A 22,972-nucleotide genomic window follows, 5' to 3' on the forward strand; every position below is an offset into this window, starting at 1 on the left:
AAGGAATGAAGTTGGGCTTTGAAATTGCCCAATCGTACAAGAGGACCTCAGGTTGAGGCAAAAACTACACTGTAGTATATATAATGCGTGATGTTAATTTTAACTATGAGATATTTCAAGCAAGACAAGAAACCAATCGGAGGCCCTGCTAGCTCAATCGGCTAGAGCATTCGACTCTTAAAAAAAAAGTAGTAATCGAAAGGTTGCGGGTTCGAGTCCCGCGTGGGGCTTTCTTTCTTTTTTTTTTTTTTTTTTTTCTTTTTTTTTCTACTATTTGTTTCGCAAATGAGTGTTTGCTCCACACACATGTAGTCACTAGATTCTGTGAAGGTGCAAGAGGGATGCTATTGGCAGTGATTTTGATTATTTCTTTTCCGATCGTATTCCAATTGCAGCTTCCACATGCCGTCGCTTGTTAGCACGATTTTATTGAGAATTGGAGAAAACACATAAAAAAAAGACCAGATAGGGCTGCTATACAGCAGACTCGAGTATTCAACCAAGGTGACAAATGTTAAATAAACACTATAAATAGGGTTCAATCTGTTCGTTGAGCCAGTCCCAAACCTTGTCTGCATTAGCCTCGTCATTCAAGTCACCTCTAACAATTCCAGGCTGGCCGAAGGAGATACTATGGTCACCACTCTTCACATCTGGCGACAACGCAGCATATAATTCGGTATAAGCACCGTTTCTGCACGGGTAGGTTATCCACTTGGTGATGAACAACTCGACTGGACTCGAGTATCTCTGCAACTCGGTCATCAAGTAGCCAGGACAGATGGAGCTGCTGATGACATTGGGAGCATCGTGTTTCCTAGGCCATGTCTTGGCCTGGAGGATGTTTCCGGCTTTGCTTTGAGCATAAGCAATCATTCGGTTACTCTTGGTATCGGGCTGTTTCTCAAAATTGTAATCTTCCCAAAAAATCCCACCTTTGGGAGCCATGTAGTGAGCAGACGAGCTAACCCAAACAATCCTTGACAACCCTGGAGGATTCGTCTTTGAGGTCTCAATTATAACTGGATCAAGTAGCGCGGTCAAAAGATGGTCTCCGAGTACATTGACCCCCAACTGCATTTCGTAACCCTGTTTCGTCCTGTATGCGGATGTCAATGGTGTGTTCATCACGCCAGCGTTCAAGATCAAAATGTCCAACCTGGTTTCAAGCTTCAAAAACTCCTCAACTGCTGGTTTCACGGTGGTCAAGTCGTTAAAGTCAACTTGAACAAATCCAATTTCTCTGTCGACTACATTGTACTCCTTGGCGATTTCCAATTTAATATCCTCAATTGCCTTTAGTGTCTTTTCTCTGTTTCTTGAAAAGATGTAAACCCTTGCCTTGGTTGATCCAGCTAGAGACTTGACTGTTTGGTAACCAATACCAGTGTTTCCCCCGGTGACAACGACAACTTTCCCCTCCAACGAAGGGTAATCCTTCTCAGTAAACAGCGGTGGGCTAACCCAGAGCCCGTGCAACACTTGCTTCCACTCTGCCCAAGATTTGCTGGGGACAATTGGAGTGGCCATTATTTTTTTTTTTTTTGATGAAATGTTTTGAATTTTTCAAACAGCAGTAAGTAATTGATTTGAGGAGGGAAACTTTGAAGATTATTCTCCCTTTAAAGAACAAAAGTCCCAGAATGAGAGTGGCAAAATAGCTGAGCTGCTGCTTCTAGATGTACAGCAATGTGAGACTGTTCTGTTTTTGACATACATGCAAGAAACTTGGCTATCCTTCTCATCCCGTGAGTTTCGGCTACCATATCCGGGTAATGTCATAATAGCCGAGATTAATAACCGACCATTTTGGCACGTGACACACTCCTGACGTTGAACAAGGGGGTAAATAAAACAGGCTGTGGGATGGTGATCCATTCAAATGGGTAAAGCAACTATATTGCCTAAACAATGATGGCCTGCTAACATGGGGCTAATGTCAAGGAGAGACCAACAAGCACCGGTCGAAGGAAAAACTGCAGAAAAGGTACACCGTGGATTGGCAATAGTAATGAACATGTATTTTTCCAGATAAACCCCTTGATTGAGGTCTGAATTGAGAATGTATAGTTAGTCATGCGAACATGCGTCTCTCTCTTTTCGATGATTGTCTCTTCAAGCCAACACCTGAAGGCAAAGGAAAGGCAATTGGGATTGTGGGTGAGGGTGGTGGAGTAAGTAGGTGTTTTGCAAGAGATAACGCGTCTCCACCTTTTGTCTATTTTTTCACGCGATTCAATTTTTGACCACACCAAAACACCATCCTTATCCGTTGTTTGGCAGCTTCTATCACACAACAGCATGGCTCCGGCTCGTACGTCTCGCAGAAGCTCCAAAACGCACAGTGACGCCTACTCAAGGCCTTCGAGCGGGTCGCTCCTGTTTGATAAACCGATACTTAGCACAATCAAGAGATCAATCAGCACTAAGGAGCAGCTTGCCAGAGTCAGTGAACTACACGAAAAGCTCTCCAATTTAGAAGATGCAGAAGTCGACGATTTGGACTCGCTTAGGCCCTATGCTTTAGAGCTCATTGACAAGAAATTGCTCAATCACACAAGCGTCGGCGTCCAGGCATTTGTCTGCTGTTGCATTGCGGATATTCTTCGGTTGTTTGCACCCAATGCCCCATATTCGGAGGAAGAGTTGTCTGAACTCTTCAAAGCCTTTATCAAGCAATTCTCGAGAATCGGCTCGGCCAAGAACGATAAACCTCAATTCTACCCTCAATATGTATACTTGCTCAAAAGGATTGCGGAAACAAAAACTTTTATTTTGATGATGGATCTACCAGACTCGGGTTCGTTGATCGAGCTGTTTTTTCAAACATTCTATGGAGTAGCAACAAAAGAATCGTTCCCGCTGGAATTGGAGACGCTTGTGGCTGACATTCTCACTGAAATCACCAACGAGTCAGAGAATATTCCGCACGAGATTGTCAAATTGATCCTTGGCAAATTTACTTTGCATGAAGCCAAATCGGGCGCGCTAGCAAACCAAGTATCTTCGCCAGAGTTTAACTTTTCGCTTTCAATCTGCGAGGGCAATGTCGATCGAATGTCACGTTCCGTTGCTCAATATTTTTCAGAAATATTGTATCGCAACGTGACTCTTTTGGAACAACAACAACAACCAGACAGCGAGGATTCGACAAGGAAAGATTATGGAAAGGGGAAAATAAGAGCAGAAGCAATGGAGGTGCTTACAAATATCCACCGTTTATCTGTTCAAATATGGAAGTTTGTTCCCTCCATCATGTCTTCCGTGATGTCGTTGCTTGAGGATGAGCTAAATGCCAGCGAAGAGAAAGTTCGAGCTTTGGCTACAAAAAGTATTGGAGAAATGTTGGGCTCCGCTCCTCTTAACTCCAGCGTGCCGCACCTCAAAGTAAACTTTTTCATCATTCATAAATCCACTTGGGCGGCGTGGTTGCGCAAGCCAATGGATGTATCGGCTCTCGTGCGGAGTCTGTGGGTAACCCTGCTTCCAGAGATTTGGAAGCATAATCAATTTTCAACGACGCAGACCAATCAGCAGATTACTGCTGAGTTGAAAAAATGCCTGGTGGACTCGGACCACAAGGTAAGAGAAGCCACGTGCCAGACCATAGCCAAAATACCATTTAGAACATTGGTTTCGAAAGTGTTGGACGAGTCGGTAATGACGACGTTGTTTCAGCTTATGAGAGAGAAGCATAAATCAATCAGGAGCATCGCGATTGACACATTGGGATCGATTTACAAAAGCTATATTGATTCTCAAATGGCTTCCAACCCCTTCCCAATCGACGTTGCATTGGAGCGTTGTATACTCGATATTCCAAACCAGATTTTGCATTTGGTATACATCAATGATAAAAACATCAATGCCTTGGTAGACTTGTCGTTGTTTGAAAAATTGGTGCCAGTTGCTGAGACCAACTCCGTGATCAGGGTGGAGAAATTGGTCCGTTTCTTTAAAGTTCTCGACCGCAAGGGGAAAGAAGCATTTAAAGCAATCAATGGCAGACAGGGCAAGTTTAGCTCGGTGGTTTTGAGTTTGATGCAGCTTGCCGACGAATGCGTCAGGGCAAATTCAATACAGGAGAAGGAAAACAGACCATCTTCCGACGAGATCAAGTCAAATTGCGTCAAAATTGACAAGATCTTGAACTGGTTGTGTGCTTCTTTTGCCGACGACTGCAACACCTACCCATGTTTGGAAAGATTGGTAAAGCTCAATAGAGCAAGATTCTACAATCTCATCAAGATTTGCATCTCCTGCGAATCCGACATGAAAATAATCAATAACGCACTCAATGAACTATTAACAAAAGTGTCCGAGCCAAAGAATATAAAGCTAGGCGACGTGTTTGGGGTCAGTGCCACCGACATGGTGTTTAACATCAAGTTGTTGTTGCTTCGAAGTTCACCTGTAATTTACAACACGTCAAACGTTGAGCAATTGATTGAGTTTTCCAAATCCCGCGAGCACGAGCACCATGCAGCTGCCACTGAGATTCTCGAGCAAATCTCCAATGTCAATCCTGATGTTTTTAAATTCCATATCCGCTCATTGTCGCACTTGTGCCGTGCAGAAATAGAAGCAGAAACAGAAGCAGAAAGAGAGGCAGAGACGAAACCAAAGGAAGATAACTTCACCATTCTTCGGACCATGTATCACTTTATCAAGAAATACCCCAATTCAATGCCACCAGAAGTGAGCTTTTTGGAAACTTTAAAGGAGCTCGCTGTAAAGGGGCTGCCTGACCTGGCAAAGTATGCGTTGAAACTAATTGGCAGAAGCGAAAGCAAGGAACTCTGCTGTGCGGCAATTGCAGCCAAGATTTTCCCACTCGATATTGAAAGGGACCATCTTTTCGCAACTCATTTGAGCTCCTTTGCCGAAATGTTTCTCGTGGATAGGTTCTCGGTGTCAAAGACCGAAGTTGAGGCTATTCCTTACATCATCAAAAATGTGCTCCTCCAGAACTCGGAGCACGACAAGGCATCCAACCTCAAATTGCTAGCATTGAGAACTTTGATCAACCTGCTCAGGAGTGCAAGTGTCGCCCATGACACCGAACTCGCTAGAGAAAAAGCGGCTCCGGTAATCAAGTTGTTGATTTCCATCATTGGGAACCTGGGTGAAATCGTGAGCGACTCCAACCCGACATGGCCAACTCCCGATGACTACAAGATAAAGCTCCGCTTGGCAGCCGGTGAGAACTTGTTGAAGTTGACTCAATTACCAGTCTACAACGAAGTGATTTTATCACCGACTTTGCGGAAATTGTGTTTTTTGGTCAATGATGATGAGCTAAGCGTGCGACAAAAATTTGTCGAGAGGTTACGGCAGAAACTTGCCGAAGAGGCAATCAGCGAAAAGTATCTCCCGCTCGTGTTCTTTAGCGCATCCGACCCCAATGAAGAGTTGAAAACAGAAACGACTCGCTGGATCAGCTCGATGCTCAGAAGAAGCGAGGCTAAAAACAACTTGAAGTTTGAAAAAGCCTTGGTGCGGTTGATCCATGGTTTGGCGCATAATGAAGTGTTTGAAGCGATCCTTTTGAAGAATGTGGAAAGTGAAAGCGATCCGTCACAGAGGCAACTCAATGCGTACATTTTCGCGTCGGTTTACTTGATCTATTACGTGCAATTGGTTGCAAAGTCGGAGAACATTTCCCTTTTATACTACTTTGCAAGCAGAGTCAAGCAGCACCGGGACGCGGCGATTGCCTCTTGCGAATACGAAAAGCGAGAACCATCTGAAGAGGTTTTGAGCATTTACAGAATTGCAGAGTTGGCTCAATTGATTCTAAAGATGTACAGCGATCATCGGAACTGGCCCATTTACACTTGGTCCGATAAAATCAAGTTGCCCCAGGAATTGTACGCGCTAATGACCACGTCTCAGGAGGCGCAACGGATTGTTTCGCAAATCTTTATTCCTGAAAATGTCCAGGAGCCATTGGCAATGGAAATCAAAAAAACAATGGTGGATAGTAAGCGAAAGCGCAACGATAATGAATCCAGCACCACCAGTACCACCACCAAGCGTGCCAAGATGATGATGACCCAAGTGAAAGTCAAGAAGACAAAGCCAAAACTGAAAAAGCCGAAAAGGCCCATTAAGAAGGTTGTGTTCGCTGAGCCAACCAGAAAGAGTGCTAGGGCTTCTGCGCAGGTCAATTATAGAGATCAAATGTCATCTGAAGAGCTGCTGGAATCAGAGAGCGATTTTTGAGTACTGCTAATAATAATAATGATAATAAGAAAGATAAAGATAAAAGTAATGCATGTTGAGTTGAGTTGGATTTATTTTTGGACAAATTTCTAAGATTCCATCTCTTTAAGGGTCTGTATCTCGCCCTTCCCAGCCCAATCTTCACCTAGTATCCTCAACCTTGCAGCTGAGGGGTATTTCCGATCAGCCACCGCGTCGACAAATCGTACCACCATCAACTGCATAACTTTAACCGCCTGCTTTCCAAACGTCTCCAAAAAGCTTGCAGCAGTAGCTTCCCACCAATTAGCCAACAACTCGAAATGGGTATTCTTGATCAACAGCAATGGGGTGTTGAGTGTTCTCGCGACAAACTGCCAACTCGAATTGTCAGAGAAGATGCCGATTCCTTCATCGCTGAGACGAGTCATCACCGCCCACACGGTGCATATACCAGCGACACGCTCATCGTACTTGACCTCGTTCTCCCACTCGTTTTCGCCAATCCGTTTCCAGTTCATGCGCGCCCGACCTTCGACTGTAGTCATGGGATCGGTGAATCCAATGATGTAGGGGCATTTTTTGACAAATCTCGCCGCGAGAAAGTACTCAAACTCGGGAAATTTCAAAAGCAAGGTGAATGCTAGCGTCGCGAGCGGAGTAGCTGCATCTGGCCGTATACTGACTTCGCTCTCGGCTTGATCAACAATGGCCTTTGCCATGAAGTTGAGGATCCATTTGTAGGGCAACCCGTTTTCTCTTTGTACGGGTTCCACTAGCTCGACAACTTCCCGAATGATAAAGTTGGTATGCGAGGCGGAGTTTGAAAGTTGGCCAAACTTGGGGTTAATCTTGCGCTTGTATGCATTGACTGACTTTTTCAAGTCTTTATTTTGGTCAATTGCATTCTTGACGTTTTGCTTGATGTCTTCGATATCTTGTTTATATTTCAAGAATTGCTTTTCTATGGAGTTAAAGTTGGTGGAAAGGGCTGCTTTTTGAGCTTGGGCTGCTTCTTGCTTCTTTTTGGCCTGTTCTTGTTTCTCCTTCAACTCTGCAGCCTCGGCAGCTTTCCGTTTTTGTTCTTGTTCTTGCTTCAATTTTTCGGCTTCCTTGCGTATCCGTTCCTGTTCTTGTTCGTCCCTGCGTCGTTTTTCAGCCTCTAGTCGCTGGCGCTCTTTTTCTTCTTCTACTCTTTGCTTTTCCTCTTCGAGTCTTTTGATTCTAGCTTTTTCTTCGTCCAAACTGCGCTGTCTTGCCTCGGCTTCTAGTCGTAGCCTAGTCTTTTCAGTTTCAATGACACTCTTCACACGCAGGGCTTGCAATGTCAACCGCGACTGCAATTGCTCGCTGAGTTTCCAGATGTTGACTTTGGATAGCTCGTTTGTCGTTTTGACACTCTCCTCGGTGTGCGAGCGTCTTAGCCTTGCCTCGTTGGCTTTTTGCTCTATCCAGATGGTGGTGTAGTCATTGATGGCTTCATAGACGAAGCTAATCTCATCGTAATTTGTATTGGGGAGCACGCGAGGCACAACCGGATCTATTGAGACAACTCTAGCGGGATGGCGAGTTAGCGTGGTGACTGGTTCCGACATCAACTCGACTTCACATTCTTCCGGAAATGCAAACCGCATGGTCGCCAAAGGTCGGTCACTTTCTGAGGTTCTTTGCTTCTTGCCGGCTGCCAACTTGGTTGGTATCAAGAATATCTGTGTGTGTGTGTGTCGATGGTTGAGACTACCAAATGGCTTTTTTTGGAACCGTGAAAAATTTATTTCCCAAGATCAACCTCCAAGAAGTCGCCAAAAACCTTGCCAAAAACTTTTTACTGAGGTGGATAGATTAGGACCCAAAATGAATAGGACATTCACCCGTCAGTTCTCGCAAACTGGGGTATCACTAAGGCCAGGTTACTCGACGGTGCACCCCGTGCACCACTTGGTCAAAGTGGAGAAAGCGAAGTTGAAGCCCGGTTTGCAGAATTTGCTTCTCCCAAGGGACGATATAAGATCCGTGAAATACAAGCCTACGGAGATCTGCCAGGATCGAGTTGCCGAGCACTATAGAAACACGCTAGAATCGGATTTGCTATTACACTTTTACCAGCATAAAGCCGTCAAAGTTGAAGGAAACAAGAAGAGGACATGGAGTAATGACTCGCCTCATAATTTGTTTCGGGGACTCAGAAAACCGCGGGGTGGAACTAGAGCCACCAAGGATAAGCATCCCATTACTGCTGAAAACGTGCCTCGGCTCACCAGTATAGCGTTGCACGCATACAACAAGAACGCATTAGAACACAACTGGCTAAACATCTCCACCAGGTTGCAGTTGTCGATCATCACCAACGTGAAAGCGAAACAAACCTACAACAAGCTGAACATCTTGCCTTGGAAAACGAGGGTGGGAAGACCGTGCGGGGCCAAAGTCGAGCTTGTGGATAGGGACATGAACCAGTTCATCAGCACCTTGACCGAGTTGGTCTTGCCCAGGATCAGAGCCTTCAAAGGTATCAGCTTTGGTTCCGGAGATCGAAACGGTAACATCAGTTTTGGTTTGAGTCCCGAAGATGTCCAATTTTTCCCCGAGTTTGAGCATTACCAGGAATTGTTTCCAAATTTGAATGGTATGGACATTACTTTCAAGACCACTGCTCAGACTGATGCTCAAGCAAAGACTTTATTGAGCGCTTACGGGTTCCCCTTTGCTAAGAACGATTAAAATATAAAGCTAGTTTTCAAGTAGACTATCTCTCCAATGTAAATAAAAGCAAAATGATCTACATAGATTCCAGTTCTTGAGATTCGAGATGATGAGTCACGTGCCGCGCTTACTAGGTTTACCTCTGTCTCGTTGCATATATCGAGGAGGATTCTCATATTCAACTCGAGAGTAGATAGATCACCAAGCAATCTGCCTCTAGAATAATCCCATGAGCAGCCTGCAAGGAAGAAGGAACAGCGGAGCCAAACCGGCAAAGAAAAACCATACTGGTACATCCAATGGGAACACGCATAAATGGGTGAGAGATCTACGCACCCTCCCTTCGGACCCTAGTTCAAAGGACTTTCTCAAATTGGAGTACATCGACGTCAATTTGAACAACTCGAGAAAGCTCATCACCAATATCCATGGGTTGCGTGCAGAGAGTGAAGAGTATGTCAAACTGATTGAGTCTCATACCAGGGGACGAATGGAAATGTTGAATCATGTGGCGAGGGAGTTGGACTGGTTAGACGAGCATAAAAGTCAATGAACAAGTTCAGCTCGACCACCTAACAAGACAACAAAGATACACACACAAGTCAGAATTCTTGCTTTTTCTTTTTCTTATTTCTATGATTCTATATCTACTCCAGAATAATGATATTGGAAATGCAAAATGGAAATGGGGGGAAAAGAAAAAAAAGTTCTAAGTATCTTTGTATCTATCTATCTATAAATTATGAACATGGGTCCTTCTGTCCTTGCTTGAACTACTGTCCGTGCCAGAGTCGTCCTCGTCGTCCGAGATTACAAACTCCTGCATTGCAATTGAATCAATCTTGTCATATTGACCATTGGTTTCCTCATCGGCGGTGGCTTGCGCGCTGGCGTCCTTCTGCTCGGGCTTGTACTTTAACACAACTATCGCATTTCCGATGATCAAAGCGATCCCCAAGAATGATAACATGCCTGGTAAGTGGTTCCATATTACCAAGTCCCACACTATGGCAAAGATCATCCCCGAGTAAGCCATAAGGGATGCTCTTGACGCTTTGACTCTCTGGATTCCAGCTGTCAAACAGAATTGCATAAAGAAACCTGAAAAGCCAATGACTGAAAAGAGAAACCATTGGTAGCCATTGGACGGCAATACAAATGACAATGACGGAATCACCAAGATGGAGACAAAGGTGACTATGCAACACGTCAATGCGAAATAGCTCACGGAGAGCAAAGGATGCGCATGCATGCCGATTTTCCTCAATATAATGTAAACGCACGATGCTCCAAAGACGCCAATGATGCCCACAACAGTAGCCAATATTCTCTTTTCCGAGGAAGCGCTTTCTACTGCCTCGTCGCTGGTTTCCTTCTCTGGTTCGTCGCCGAAAAGGAACGAAGGTTTAGCAATGAGTAGGACCCCGCCCAACGACAATACAGTGCACACGCCTTCCAATATCGAGTATTTCTCTTTCAAAATCACAAAGGCCAAAAAGGCCGTCACCATGGGCACAAGGAACGTTATTGCAACGGCGTCGGATAAACTCAAATATTGCAATGAAAAATACATGCCAAAGACGCCAAAGAACCCGACAAGGCCCCTCATCACCAACAATTTCCTCAATTTGACAGGCCCAAACGGTGCTTGCTCGATTGATTTCGTGACAAACATGTAGATCAAGCAGCAAACGTAGGTGATGAACATCCGCACAAACAAGATTTGCAAGGGGTGGATCGGCGTGTTGAAGTCCTTGTCCGTGACCAATAGCTTGCACGTCGTCACCATTATACTATTGAGAAACTGCGATAGTAGAAGCAACGAGATGCCAACGTTGGGAGCGATAACGGAATTATAAAAAGTGGCCAATTTGTGGCTGACAAGTTGCAATCGGGACCTATCCAGTGCTGCTGCTGCTGCTCCTGCTGCACTGCCGCCCCAATACGGCACGCCGCCCTCATCGTCGATCTTGAACGAGTCCAAGGAGTTGGTCCTGGCTCGGTCCACCTGGTCGCCAGTTATCGGCACAGCCAAAGGTGTGGCTACTTCCGTTGCGTCATCGGTAGTCTGAATTACTAAGGGGTCAGCGACCAAAGGCTGGTTATTTAGCAAAGTGTTGGACTCCGCGTGTTCTTCCTGTGACATTTGCCCGCAGCTCTTTTTCAAAAAACACCGTTAATTACCGTAATGTGACTAAGTTGAAAAGCTGTCCCTGTAGGAGAATTGGGGGGGCTGAAACCAAGTTTGCTCAAGTTTTCGGAATATTCGTGAAAGGGTGAAAAGTGTGTTCTGCATATAAGCCTCTTCGGTGCATCAAACCGGCTGATAAAGAGAGACCCACACAGAGTGTATGTGGAAGGACCCTGCCCCCGGTCTTTCCTATACAAAATCTGAAGCGACCGTTTTACGTCAAGTGGGATGTGCTGGGGGAAAGGATAGGCTAAGGAAGGATGGAAGTATCTTCTGCTAACTCTTGGCGAGAAACAGCTATGGACAGAAGACCGAACTCCCCCCCCCCCCACATACGGAGAAACCCCTGCTGGTGGAGAACCCGCTACCAATCAGCAAATTCGCTCAAATTACGATCCGTCCAAACGTGAGATAAGCACCGGCTTCTTCTCGAATATGAGACTCGTAACAGTCAAATATTGATAGAGCGATGGTCCCCGTAGATAGCAGTATCCGGCTCTAATACCCTATGTTCAAAGAAGGAGATGCACCCGAAAGCTGGCACCGTTAAGACCTTCTCCGACGGATTCGAGTGGGAGGAGCGGCCGATGGCTGAAGAGGTTCTCTGGGGATGAGTCATCACTGAAAAGCTTGAGCAATGATACAGTTCCAGAGCATCATAGTTGACAGGTTCAGATTGACATTTTTGACATTACGACGGAGAGGATGATTGCAAATTTTTTTTTTTTTTTTTTTTGCGGCCATGGATGGAACATTTTGGATACATGACACAAAACCTCAGAACAAAAATTTGGCAGCCGATCCAACCTCGACGTCCTGTGGAACAACATCAGAGACCCCAAAGGAAGGGCGGGCACGATGGATTTACTTTCCTATGACTCTCTAGCGTTATTGAATATTGAGGCATTTGGAAAAGCGGATGCTTTTATTTCCAAAGGTGATTCTTCTTCAGTCTCGGCAAAGGGAGTCCCTTCGGCGCATGTTGGGATTGACTTTAAACTACTGAACGCTCTTGGAAATTCCTATTGGAAGAACTGCTATCAACTTTTCCTTTCAGTCTTTGAATCTACTACAGTAGTTGAAGAACATCAGATAAATCCACTTTCATATATATATATGGACGCTACTTATTGGCCTTGTTCCTGGCGTTAGCAAATGCATTCTCTCACAGTTGCTACCACTCACATGGTGGTGATTGCATGCATGTGAACTTAAACCCTCTGGATCGCCCTGCCCATTCTTCAATTTCAATTGGAATGATAATAACAACGGTGATGACTGGAGATATCTCCCTTCGATGCCTGGGAATAAACGCACTCGATCCCAGCATACGCCTATCGTCATCAGCCGGGGAGAGGAGAAAGGGGGTGAGCAGCGTCTACAAATCCTGACCACAACGACAGAACTAATATGCCTCAAGCACAACCGACAAATGACCGTGACCCGCAAACACCGAGGCAACAAGGAACTTCAGCGCCATCGTTGTTGGATGAATTATCCCCAGTGTCACCTCCTGGAGATGGTGGAGGCACGTCTCCACGCATGCCACTTGCGTTTCGATCGAGATCTACCCCAAACACACCGCATCGGCTACCATTCGATGCCGAAGCTGGCAAACATGGCCCGCTTCGACGGAAAAGCTTCAATGAAGGCATGCTCCAAGAACATGGCCGTCGCAGCAGCAGCAGCAGTAGCAACAACAACAACAAATTTGAAAAATTCACCAAAACGGTAATCATCCCAGCTGCCAAATGGGCATACTCGCCAATTACTAAATTACAAAGGAACCAAAGCAAGAAGAAAATCAACGACAAGCCCGATGAATACAGAATCGAGTATTCCATATTCGGCACTGGCGCTACTCGTGATGCGCCGCTTTCATCGCTCGAGGTAATCGCAGCCCACATGCAATTGCAAAAAAATATAAATAAAACAAGAAACTCGGCCAAGCTCCATCTGTCGGCGAAATACGAACCCGAGCTGCTGCTGCCGCTGCCGCTGCTGCCGGAGGCCCTCTTGACTCAAGTCGAGTTTGAGATATTGTATGAGCAAGTCAGACATGTCATTGAAGTAGACCATGTCTACCCCGAGAGAATACCGACTGGTTCATCGGGGAGTTATTTTGTGTTCAACAAGGTTGAAGCAAGCGAGTCCTTGTATGCCAAAGTTGGAGTGTTTAAACCCAAAAGTGAAGAGCCATATGGCCCCTTGCTGCCGAAATGGACCAAATGGCTCCATCGGACTTTTTTCCCTTGCTTTTTTGGCCGTAGTTGCTTAATCCCCAACTTGGGCTACATCAGCGAAGCAGCAGCGTGCGTATTGGATCAACAATTGCAATCATTCATTGTTCCATACACCGAGGTGGTGCAATTGAGGTCGCCTACTTTTTACTATCCATTTTGGGACAAGCTGAGACACGTTGAGAAATTGCCATACAAGATTGGCTCGTTTCAAGTGTTTTTGCAAGGGTATGTCAATGCCGACTTGTGGTTCAAGATGTACCCTGTGCCGCTGGGAGGATCGGTGCTTCCCAATTCGCTGACTATAGAAGTCAGCGAGTCTATAGAGGCAAATTACAGATTTGAGTGGAGTAGAGAATCGATGCTCCAATTTCAGGAAGAAATTGAAAAAATGGTCATTTTGGACTACATCATGAGAAACACCGATCGTGGACATGATAATTGGATGGTCAAGATCGACTGGATTGAAGTTGGTCGTAACAAGACAAAAAGAACCAAAACGATACGCCCCGTGATGAAAATTGGCGCTATTGACTCGGGTCTAGCGTTTCCTTGGAAACACCCGAACGAATGGCGGTCGTTCCCATTTGGATGGTTATTTTTACCACTTTCACTTATTGGACGGCCCTTTTCCAAAAATACGCGACAACATTACTTGCCTCTCTTGACCTCGAAAGTGTGGTGGGAAGCAACAGTTGTCAAGTTGAAGGAGACGTTTATGAAAGATCAGGATTTCAAAGAGCGCATGTGGCAAAAGCAACTTGCAGTGTTGAAAGGCCAAGCTTTCAACGTGGTCGAGTGCTTGAAATTGGACTTTGCTGGACCGTTGGAGTTGACGCGGCGTGAAAACATGTTGGTGCACGATGACTTGATGTTCATGCCTTGCGGTGGTGGTGGTGGAGGAGAAAGAGGAGCACAAGAAGAAGAAGAAGAGGAATGTGGGCCAAGGGTGTTTTCGTCGTTGCTCGAGCCTCTGTATCCATCAGCTGAACAGGATGAGCATGAGCGCTTTACTTCAAAAGCTGGCTCGGATTGTGAAAGCGAGCTTCACGATCAACTTGCGCCGCTCTTAACGGTGCCAAGCGCACCAACCGTGCGTGGTCACCAACATCATCATCTGTCATATGGAGCGCTTTCGGAGGAGCCTTCCACGGCTGGAACCAATGCTCTCGACAGTGGCCTATCTGGATTTGAAAGAATAGACAAAGTACTCACGACTCCTCCGGGAAGAGGTTCGAGGGTAGTAATCGAGCGACTTGTCAGGGAGGATTCAAAGCCACCAGTATTCACATGGTGTTGAAAAATTAAAAAAAAAAAGGCACCTCTATCTAATACTATACTATATTCATACAACCAATATTTTCAATTCTACATTGTCTAAATTATTGTCTATCTCTACTTCTTCAATGTCTATATTTCTCCTCAAAGATACGCGGGTAATCGTCGGAGCTTCCCTGGAAATCCCTCTGGTCAATAACAAACATCTTCTTCTCCTGCTTGATTCTAAACTGCACCATCTTCAACAACGGATATAGCACGCCAAGTATGGGCGTCGGCACACTATGCTCGCGCGCAATGCGGATGGGATTACCCAAGATCACCTCCAACTCCATCAACTGTTTCTTCCGCATATCAACGCACATCAGCGGCGAGTAAAAGAGACCATCTCCAATATGGACGAATTTCTCAACGATGCCTTGATCGCACTCAACGCCCACGCTCCGCGCGATAGCCATGATTTCCGCCATCGCCGGCCGAATGAGATCGTCATTGGCGCCGTTGATTTGCATGCTGTTGACGTCCAAATCCACCAACGCCGTCATCACGTTAAAGACGGAGTTGTACATCAACTTCTCCCATCTCGTCTTTTGCACATTTGCATCTACTTGAATCCTGTTGAAGCCGGGGTTATGGTAAATGGAGATGAACTCCTCGATCTTGGCCGCCGCGGACGCGGACGAGGCGCGGTGTTGACAGGCGGGCTTGGGGTTGAAATCTCCAAGGAAAACAGCATCGATGCCCTTGTTTTCGACGTGGCCGTGGTAATACGTGCTGCCAATGTGGGAAACTCCACTGAGCACCAAATGGCCGGGAAATTTGGCAATCATGGGCTTTTCAATATCGATTCCATTTTGCAAAAGTATAATGACTTCGTTTTGTTCGGTGACTGCTGGGGCCACGATTTCCTCACAAGTCGTGGGACCGTCGGGGACATTTTTGGTGGTGAGCAAGATATAGTCAAAAGGGCCGTATTTCTCGCGTGCTTCGCTAACGGACCTAGCCAAGTTGTGTGGTTTCCAATTAGTGAGTTTGCCGTATGTACATGAGTTTATCGAGAATCCCTTTTCGTTAATCAAGTCGTAGTCTGATCGAACAACCAAGGTCACGGTGGATCCGCCGTTGTGGCTAAGGGACAAGGCACTGATGGCCCCCACGCCTCCCGAGCCTATGACCAACACATTTGGCTTTGACATTCTTGGGGTTTTTGGTGACAACGAGAGAGCGAAAGTGGGAGAGTTTGTAGAAAGTAGAAGAAGTGGTTAGAAGCAGGAGAGATAAGCGGGGGGAGCTCTGTTGGTCAACATCCTAAACAAACATTGAAAAATTTCATAATAAAAAAATTGCGTGGCTGTTGAGAGCCAAAACCGTTAGATCAAAAAGGGGAATCTAATTCCGCGCGGGGCTCTAATTCCGTTAGTTCCTATTTGGGATGCACTAAGGATATGAGCCCACACCAACAAACAGCACATCACATGAGAGTATAGAGAACAGAGTCCACCTGGGGTGGTCACTTTCAAGCCCAGTTTTGTATTCAAGTACAGAAGTCCATACAAAGAAAGCAGTGCCGACGTCCGTTTCATCTAGCAAGCAAGCAAAAGCGTACTCCGAACCCCCGAGAAAAAGCCTCAATCTTTTTTCCTGGGCTGGAGGTGTTTTTCATTAAACTCTCTGACAGCCTCGAGCCGCTCATTGACAAACAGCTCTTCAAGTTGCAGTCTCTTCTTTTTTGCGTCTCGAGCGACCAATACAGGAAGCGAGTTCGAAGTGAACATTTTGAGAACGGGGAAAGACGAAACTAGGCCGTTGATTGCAGCGAGTCCCGGAAGGTTGGAGATTCTAGCCATGTAGCTCTGAGCTGGAAGCTCTTCGTATTCTCTACTCTCTGAGCTCATCTTTGAGTTTTTTTTTTTTTCTTTTCTGTTAGCAGCAATAAACCAATCTAGGGTTCGAACCAATGGGAAAGGCAACCGGGTGTGCTTTGTTGTTTCTGGTTTTTTTTTTTGAAAAGGAGATGGTGGCGTTGAAAAAAAAAAAAAAAAAAAAAAAATGGCTGCAAAATCTACCACTACTAATCTTTTTTCTTTCTTTATTTCTAAGTACTTGTTTATTTAGTATGTAGTTCCCGTCGGCACCGATTGCGGCAAGACAGCATCCAATTTCTGCATCAACTTATTAAAGACACTAGCCTTGACCGACTTGGAAATCAACACCAACAGCCACCACAACTGGGCCCATTCCAGCTTAGCAAACGCCAACTTGATCCTTTTACCCAACAACTCGTGCTCGTGGATAATCAAGTTCAACTGGTTCACGAGCATATCAAAATTCCTGCGTGCCGAGACACGCGAATCGTGATCAAAGTTGTAATCCTCCAGCATCGAGATGTACTTGTTCCAATCGTTGCGGGCCTTGTTATCAAAGAAGCCAAAGCTGTATCGCTTGGAATCGATGCTTGGCGTGGTCAAGATGGGGATGTGATAGATAAATTGGAACTTGTAATTTATCTCGCACCAGTTGCGGAAGATGTTGGCTGCAATCAAGGGCATCGACTTGGTGGTGGTGGTGGTGGAGTTATGGTTCGATGACGGCGTCAATTTATCGCCGTAGTAAAGCGAGCCCACGAGCGTATTGGGGAGAAAGATGGGAATGCTCCGTAGTGCAAAAGTTTTGCGACGAGCGAGGATCAAGTTGTCCTCGACGTTGCCGTGTCTGTAGAATGTCACTGGCTTTGTCCAGGGAATAGTGCCATTGAGATTAACGTCGTAGATAAGTTTGTTGTCGTTGCAGTATAGTAAATGGTAACTGCTTTTCAAAGGTTGCAATTGTAGTTGAAACTCAACTTTGTAACCAGTGAATGGAATCTGCAAGTTGCTAATGCATGATTGCGACTGGTCAGGGAGGGCAAGAATCACGGGAATCAAGTAAAATAAAACCAAGTTTGAAAAGAGCATTTTTTTGGGAAGGGTTTCTGGCCATGAAAAAGCCAAAAAATTGGAACTTGAAATGGGAAAAACACATGAAAAAGAAAAAACCACATTAAGCAGCTATTTTTTGGACCCCCTCAATTTGTTCCACCCCCCTGCAGATCTTGCGTCTCGGAAGATTAATCACAAGGCGCTCAGAAAAAAAAAAACTATCACCTACATCATTTACTGTTCTTGGATGATTTTTCACACATGTATTCACCTTTTCAAGCTGTTGCTGAAGCCAACAGCCAAGGTCATCCCTACAACCAAGTCAAACATACCTCGATTTTCACCACCCCCGAAAACATCACGGTCTTCATACACCGTAATCCAGCCAAACTTGTTCTCGTCGGGTGTATCATCAAGCGTTCCTTCATCGGAATATAAACCGTCACTTGCGCGATAATATTTCCTGGTGGTATCGTACGTGACCGAGTTCAACTCGGCGCCTTTGTCTTCTTCAAGGCGGTAGTACTTGGATCCTATCTGCTCGTGGTTCTTCATCGACTTGGAAATTTTCTCTGCCATTTTGAGCTTCTTGAACGGTCGAAAGACACAAAGAACGGGCGGGAAATGAGATTCTCCATCTTGATAGTAGATTTTTCTCGCGTCTGGTTCTTTGTACCTGGTGCGGCCACCACGGCTGATAAAGTTTTGGTGGAAATAAACGTTGCTCTTGCCAATCATCTTTATATCGTCTTCTTCGTTCCTCTCCATATCCTTTCTCCTATTCCTCATCATCATCGCTTTCACCTGGTTAGTTTTGCTTACACGGACTCGAGGAATCGACCCAACATTCCACATGTTTCCCCAAAAATCTTGCACTTCGTAGTTTTCAAACAGGCTCTTGTGCTTGCATCGAAGATCATTGTAAGGGAATTGCTGTTGCAGTATTTCTTGTGGGAAAGAAACCCCGCTGTAGTTGGTCATGTCTTGGTATTTGACAACGATGCCGTCGTCATCTACATAGGTGTTTTTGGGTATTTTCAACGTAAAGAAGCCACCTTCATTTTCCGGTTTTTTCGTAATCTGCATAAACGCTTGCCGGTTGTTGCTGTTGTTGCTGGTCTTGTTGCTTTTCTTGTTTGCTAACAAATCAGCATTATCCCTAAAGATCAAAACGAAACCGTCTTTCCCATCAAGTCTACCATCTTGCGATAAACCCTTGACTTCAACGTAGAAACCCGGGGCGTGCCTGCAATAAACATGTTTGGCACCGGGGTTCGTCGTGAGGTACAAATCTTTACCAAAGTGAAGGACATGGAATTTCCAGAAAGGGTTGACACTATGCGGCGCGGTTGCGTCATTCTTGGGCAAAGTTGGGTTCATCAGTGCGTCATCCGTAGAATAATGGTGCTCTATGGAAGAAATCGAAGGCAGGCAAGCGTGCGGTGTCATGGAACCCGAACGTCGCAGTTCATCAGGATATATATTCGGTGAATCATACTTGACACTCGAGGTTTCTTTCATTGTCTTTAATTTCTTGCCAATCTTGGCCAACGACAACCTCTTCATTCTGCTGGATAATCTCGAGCCTTGTGCGAGCGAGTCATTCGCAGATTCAGTGTCCAAAAGAATCTGCTTTGCTTCTTCGGCTTCCAAAGAAGGTGGTGGTTTTCTTTGCATTGGTTTTCTCCCAACGCTGTAGCCTTTCGCCAGCTCTATCGGCATGGCCTTATCATCATCTACATCATCATCGTCATCACCATTACCGGCCCTGTGCCGGTTTAAAGTTGTATGCACTTTCTCGCTCGCTAGATTTACCCTTGAGAAGTCCATACCATCACTTTGACGGCAATTTGGAGCTATCCGCCTCTCATCGTTCATTTCAGGCGATGTTGAGTGAGCCAACCCAGCTGAGTCATTTGCCTCGGGGCTATGTTGCAACAATGCAAGGGGACTCTTGCGTAAGAGTTGCTCCTTGTAGTAGTCTATGGAGGTGTCGCTGCTCGAAGCACTCGAGACAGGATCCAAGTCCATCATGACACACATGGACTCATTCGTGTTGGTTCGCTGGTTAGTTCTGGCGGATGTTGCTGCATATTCTCGTCGTGCCTCCATCTATATATTTTTTTCTTTTTAACGCAATATTGTCTAGTCAGTTTCTGGGAAAACCTCAGCCTCGTGCCCTTGAGGATGGAGGGAGCAAGGCACTGGCCTATGAAATTTGGCTCATCCGCCAATGGCGAAATGAAAAGCAAGCCATGCTCAAGGCAAAACCGAAATAAAAAAGAACAGGTACTTTGCAAGTTTTTGCTGCTATCATTGCAAGTGTCAAGAGCCTGAGGAACGCATCTGGACCAGCGAAAGAACTTGCGCGCGGCTGGCAGATAAAATATTCAATCTGCGCCCTCCTGGCAGAGACCCCTTGTCCGCCAGACTTATTTTCAAGCGTGAAACGTCTAGCCTCTAGCCAGTAGCCTATTAAGTCGACGGCCGACTCTGCCTGAGTTTGAGCAGCACGAGCCAGAAGAGACATGGCGTTACACGTTCCAATCTAAAACTGGTTACCAGTCAGGTGACTATTTCTCCACGCACAATAGAAGAAAAAAAAAACATGGACCCACGTTGTTTGAAACACCCGCTGAGCTCGCAAGCAAAAAGCCTTCAGCTGAGCATATATATGGATGCCATTGCAAGCGCTATGGTCAATTTGGTCTCGGGAAACTAGGCAGTTTTCGGCAAAAGTGTGAGGTTAAAAGGAGCTTGAAAGGAGGTTTGAGACGTGTCCCAATACCGGTGGGATCTCTTGCGTGACTTGAAACTTTTCAAGGAGATCTCTCCTTCAATTGCTTCGAGAGACTTTCAACTAAAAAACAAAAAAAAAAAAGGAAAAATTGCAACGAACCGACCCATTCTCGAAAGGAAATGTCCTTCTTCACTCGTCCACTTGGCTAGTGTTTCCCTGATCTTCCTTTCTTCTTGCTTTTCTGTTGCTTGTAGAGTGGATTGCTCTGTTTAAGCTATCGAATTTTCTTCAAAAAAAAACCATGGATTTGGAAGAGAATAACCCGTTGCTTGCACCGTCGCAAGCAGATACAGATAACGAAGGCTCCATATATGGAGAAAACCTACACTGTCCCAACTCGAGACAAACTTTTAGAATATGCACCAACTTGAAATTGTTGATTGATAGAGTTATACCCATTGTGTTTGATGACAAAGAGATTACCCGATCTGATTCCTCGATTTTGAATGAGCAAGTTGTCAACTTGGCTTACAAAGCTGCAGGTGGCAAAGGAGATGGGGAAGAAGGGACATCGTCGCGCAAGTACCGAGCATGTTTGATTTTTTGCTTGTTGAAAGTTTGCAGTTGGTATTGGCAGCAAAGTGAATTTGAATTGACTGATAACGAATTGTACTCGTTGCGGGCTTTGGCAAGCCAGACCTTGGCTGCTAACCTCATTGAACGAGAAAATAGCAACGACAAGTATTTGTTTTTGAGTATGCTTTGCCACAGGTACACCATCTGCATTGATGGCGAGGACTCGACGCCTGCCAGTGCCTTGGAAATGGCTGTGGATATGCATTCGACCATAGTCATTGGCTCATCTGGATATCAGAGATGCATCAAGTGGTTGTGGCGAGGATGGATTGTTCAGTCGTCAACTGATCCGCACTCCTATGTCTTGTACAAAGGGGTTGCTTCGCATTCAATCAGAACTCATTTCAACCCCGCGAGGATCAAGACTCCATTGTACCAAAATATCTTGGAGGTTTTTTTCAGCTTTGTATACTTGGCCTTGTTTACCATTGTCTTGAATACTCATTTCTCCAACATGACCGACTTGGATGGTTTTGAAATTGCATTTTACTTGTTTACCTTGGGCTACATATGGGACGAAATGGTCAAGTGCTACCACGTTGGCTGGAACTATATTGGCTTTTGGAACGTTTTCAACGACCTGATGTATACCATCATTTGCATCGCGGTGGCGTTTCGGCTCTTGAGTGTCACCAGCACCGGCCATTTGAGAGACAAGTACGACGAAATGTCGTATCGGGTCTTGAGCTGTGCTGCGCCTTTGATGTGGACCAGATTGTTGCTTTACTTGGATGCGCAAAAGTTTGTCGGAGCCATGATTGTTGTTTTGCAAGTGATGATGAAGGAGTCTGTTTTGTTCTTTGTGTTGTTGTTTGTCGTGATTGTTGGGTTTATGCAAGGCTTTATAGGGCTCGACTCATCGGATGGTAAAAATGAAGCCACCAGAAAGATTTTCATTTCCTTGTTGAAGGCCGTGATTGGAGACTCCAACTTTGCAGACATGGGTAAGTTGGTGCCTCCGTACGCGTCCATCTTGTACTACTGCTACCAGTTTTTGTTATCTGTCATATTGATGAATATCTTGATTGCATTGTACTCGACCGCGTATGCCGCCGTGGTTGAAAATGCCACTAATGAGTATTTTGCATTGATTGCTCAAAAGACGTTGAGATATATCCGTGCACCGGACCAAAACATCTATGTGCCACCATTGAATCATATTGAAGTGTTGATGACTCCCTTTGGCTGGGTGTTATCGCAAGAGCGCTTCAAAGATTTAAACTTTTACGTGATGTTGGTGATTTACTCGCCTTTGCTACTATACATAACCTCGGAGGAATTGAACACTGCAAGACGAATCTCCTACAATAGGTACAAGGGCTTACCAGACGATGCCAATGAAATCGACACCGAGTGGGACCTCACCGACGGATTTGGCGACGGCACGTTGAATCCAGATTTTTCGGAACTGACGGACTCCAACTCCCCGCAGGAGTCGATCCGCGAGAGAAGCTCGGAAATCAACCAAGAGTTGGCATTGCAAAGAGAAGGAGAGCGGCAGGACCCCGAGTTTTTGGTCAACATGAATGGCTTTGACCACGAAATCGACAAGGTGGTCAAGCCGGTGAAAGAAGCCAGCAGGGTGGGCATGAGCTGGGAGATCTACGACTTGTACAAAAAAATCGACAAGTTGACCCAATTGGTGGAACTTGTTGTTGAAGAGAAGCAAGACTTGAAAGCGAGAAAAAAGCCCACTGAAGAAAAACCGCTGCAGGGGAAAAAGACCGCCGACACTGAAGCCGGGGGCTGAATAGGCTGAAACTCGCACTCGTTTGGTAGCGTACTTTTAGGAAATGCAAACGAACTTTTTGTGCGCAACTGCACGACCCTGCTCTCGAGACCAAAAGAATCAAGTGAGGAGAGAGCGAGAACTTTTTCTTAGCCGATTTTCTCCTTTCTTGCCGCTACCACTTGCACACGGCCAGTAAGATACTACACGCAACAAACTGAGACACACACACACGTACAGGCACACACTAGTGGTGATATGGAATGTACTCTTACGTATTTGGCCTCTTTTTCACCCTAGCACCAGGAGTTTTTGGAAAAGCTTTTGCTGGGA

General features: G+C 45.5%; 12 protein-coding genes across 12 annotated transcripts; 5 read left to right on the plus strand and 7 right to left on the minus strand. All coding sequences in view use genetic code 12, as the record gives it.

Moving 5' to 3' along the window:
• Positions 1–525: 525 nt before the first annotated feature.
• LODBEIA_P24220 (uncharacterized protein) lies at positions 526–1,530 on the minus strand (the record flags this gene model as incomplete). The annotated part of the gene is made up of 1 exon (XM_066972420.1): positions 526–1,530. The coding sequence occupies one exon, from the start codon at positions 1,528–1,530 to the stop codon at positions 526–528; it is 1,005 nt and encodes a 334-aa protein (XP_066829360.1).
• A 771-nt stretch (positions 1,531–2,301) lies between these two features.
• Positions 2,302–6,225, plus strand: LODBEIA_P24230 (uncharacterized protein; the record flags this gene model as incomplete). Its single annotated transcript, XM_066972421.1, has 1 exon — positions 2,302–6,225. The coding sequence occupies one exon, from the start codon at positions 2,302–2,304 to the stop codon at positions 6,223–6,225; it is 3,924 nt and encodes a 1,307-aa protein (XP_066829361.1).
• An 89-nt stretch (positions 6,226–6,314) lies between these two features.
• On the minus strand, positions 6,315–7,838 carry LODBEIA_P24240 (uncharacterized protein; the record flags this gene model as incomplete). Its single annotated transcript, XM_066972422.1, has 1 exon — positions 6,315–7,838. The coding sequence occupies one exon, from the start codon at positions 7,836–7,838 to the stop codon at positions 6,315–6,317; it is 1,524 nt and encodes a 507-aa protein (XP_066829362.1).
• A 220-nt stretch (positions 7,839–8,058) lies between these two features.
• Positions 8,059–8,925, plus strand: LODBEIA_P24250 (mitochondrial 54S ribosomal protein uL5m; the record flags this gene model as incomplete). The annotated part of the gene is made up of 1 exon (XM_066972423.1): positions 8,059–8,925. The coding sequence occupies one exon, from the start codon at positions 8,059–8,061 to the stop codon at positions 8,923–8,925; it is 867 nt and encodes a 288-aa protein (XP_066829363.1).
• Positions 8,926–9,136: 211 nt separating this feature from the next.
• Positions 9,137–9,460, plus strand: LODBEIA_P24260 (uncharacterized protein; the record flags this gene model as incomplete). The annotated part of the gene is made up of 1 exon (XM_066972424.1): positions 9,137–9,460. The coding sequence occupies one exon, from the start codon at positions 9,137–9,139 to the stop codon at positions 9,458–9,460; it is 324 nt and encodes a 107-aa protein (XP_066829364.1).
• Positions 9,461–9,640: 180 nt separating this feature from the next.
• LODBEIA_P24270 (uncharacterized protein) lies at positions 9,641–11,053 on the minus strand (the record flags this gene model as incomplete). Its single annotated transcript, XM_066972425.1, has 1 exon — positions 9,641–11,053. One exon carries the CDS (start codon positions 11,051–11,053, stop codon positions 9,641–9,643), a length of 1,413 nt encoding a protein of 470 aa, XP_066829365.1.
• A 1,455-nt stretch (positions 11,054–12,508) lies between these two features.
• Positions 12,509–14,638, plus strand: LODBEIA_P24280 (uncharacterized protein; the record flags this gene model as incomplete). The annotated part of the gene is made up of 1 exon (XM_066972426.1): positions 12,509–14,638. One exon carries the CDS (start codon positions 12,509–12,511, stop codon positions 14,636–14,638), a length of 2,130 nt encoding a protein of 709 aa, XP_066829366.1.
• Positions 14,639–14,741: 103 nt separating this feature from the next.
• On the minus strand, positions 14,742–15,812 carry LODBEIA_P24290 (uncharacterized protein; the record flags this gene model as incomplete). The annotated part of the gene is made up of 1 exon (XM_066972427.1): positions 14,742–15,812. One exon carries the CDS (start codon positions 15,810–15,812, stop codon positions 14,742–14,744), a length of 1,071 nt encoding a protein of 356 aa, XP_066829367.1.
• Positions 15,813–16,244: 432 nt separating this feature from the next.
• Positions 16,245–16,511, minus strand: LODBEIA_P24300 (uncharacterized protein; the record flags this gene model as incomplete). The annotated part of the gene is made up of 1 exon (XM_066972429.1): positions 16,245–16,511. One exon carries the CDS (start codon positions 16,509–16,511, stop codon positions 16,245–16,247), a length of 267 nt encoding a protein of 88 aa, XP_066829368.1.
• A 216-nt stretch (positions 16,512–16,727) lies between these two features.
• On the minus strand, positions 16,728–17,570 carry LODBEIA_P24310 (uncharacterized protein; the record flags this gene model as incomplete). Its single annotated transcript, XM_066972430.1, has 1 exon — positions 16,728–17,570. One exon carries the CDS (start codon positions 17,568–17,570, stop codon positions 16,728–16,730), a length of 843 nt encoding a protein of 280 aa, XP_066829369.1.
• A 231-nt stretch (positions 17,571–17,801) lies between these two features.
• Positions 17,802–19,646, minus strand: LODBEIA_P24320 (uncharacterized protein; the record flags this gene model as incomplete). The annotated part of the gene is made up of 1 exon (XM_066972431.1): positions 17,802–19,646. One exon carries the CDS (start codon positions 19,644–19,646, stop codon positions 17,802–17,804), a length of 1,845 nt encoding a protein of 614 aa, XP_066829370.1.
• A 929-nt stretch (positions 19,647–20,575) lies between these two features.
• LODBEIA_P24330 (uncharacterized protein) lies at positions 20,576–22,660 on the plus strand (the record flags this gene model as incomplete). Its single annotated transcript, XM_066972432.1, has 1 exon — positions 20,576–22,660. The coding sequence occupies one exon, from the start codon at positions 20,576–20,578 to the stop codon at positions 22,658–22,660; it is 2,085 nt and encodes a 694-aa protein (XP_066829371.1).
• Between the last annotated feature and the right edge of the window lie 312 nt (positions 22,661–22,972).

This window comes from Lodderomyces beijingensis (assembly GCF_963989305.1).
Source record: "Lodderomyces beijingensis strain CBS 14171 genome assembly, chromosome: 3".
Classification (NCBI taxonomy): Eukaryota; Fungi; Ascomycota; class Pichiomycetes; order Serinales; family Debaryomycetaceae; genus Lodderomyces; species Lodderomyces beijingensis.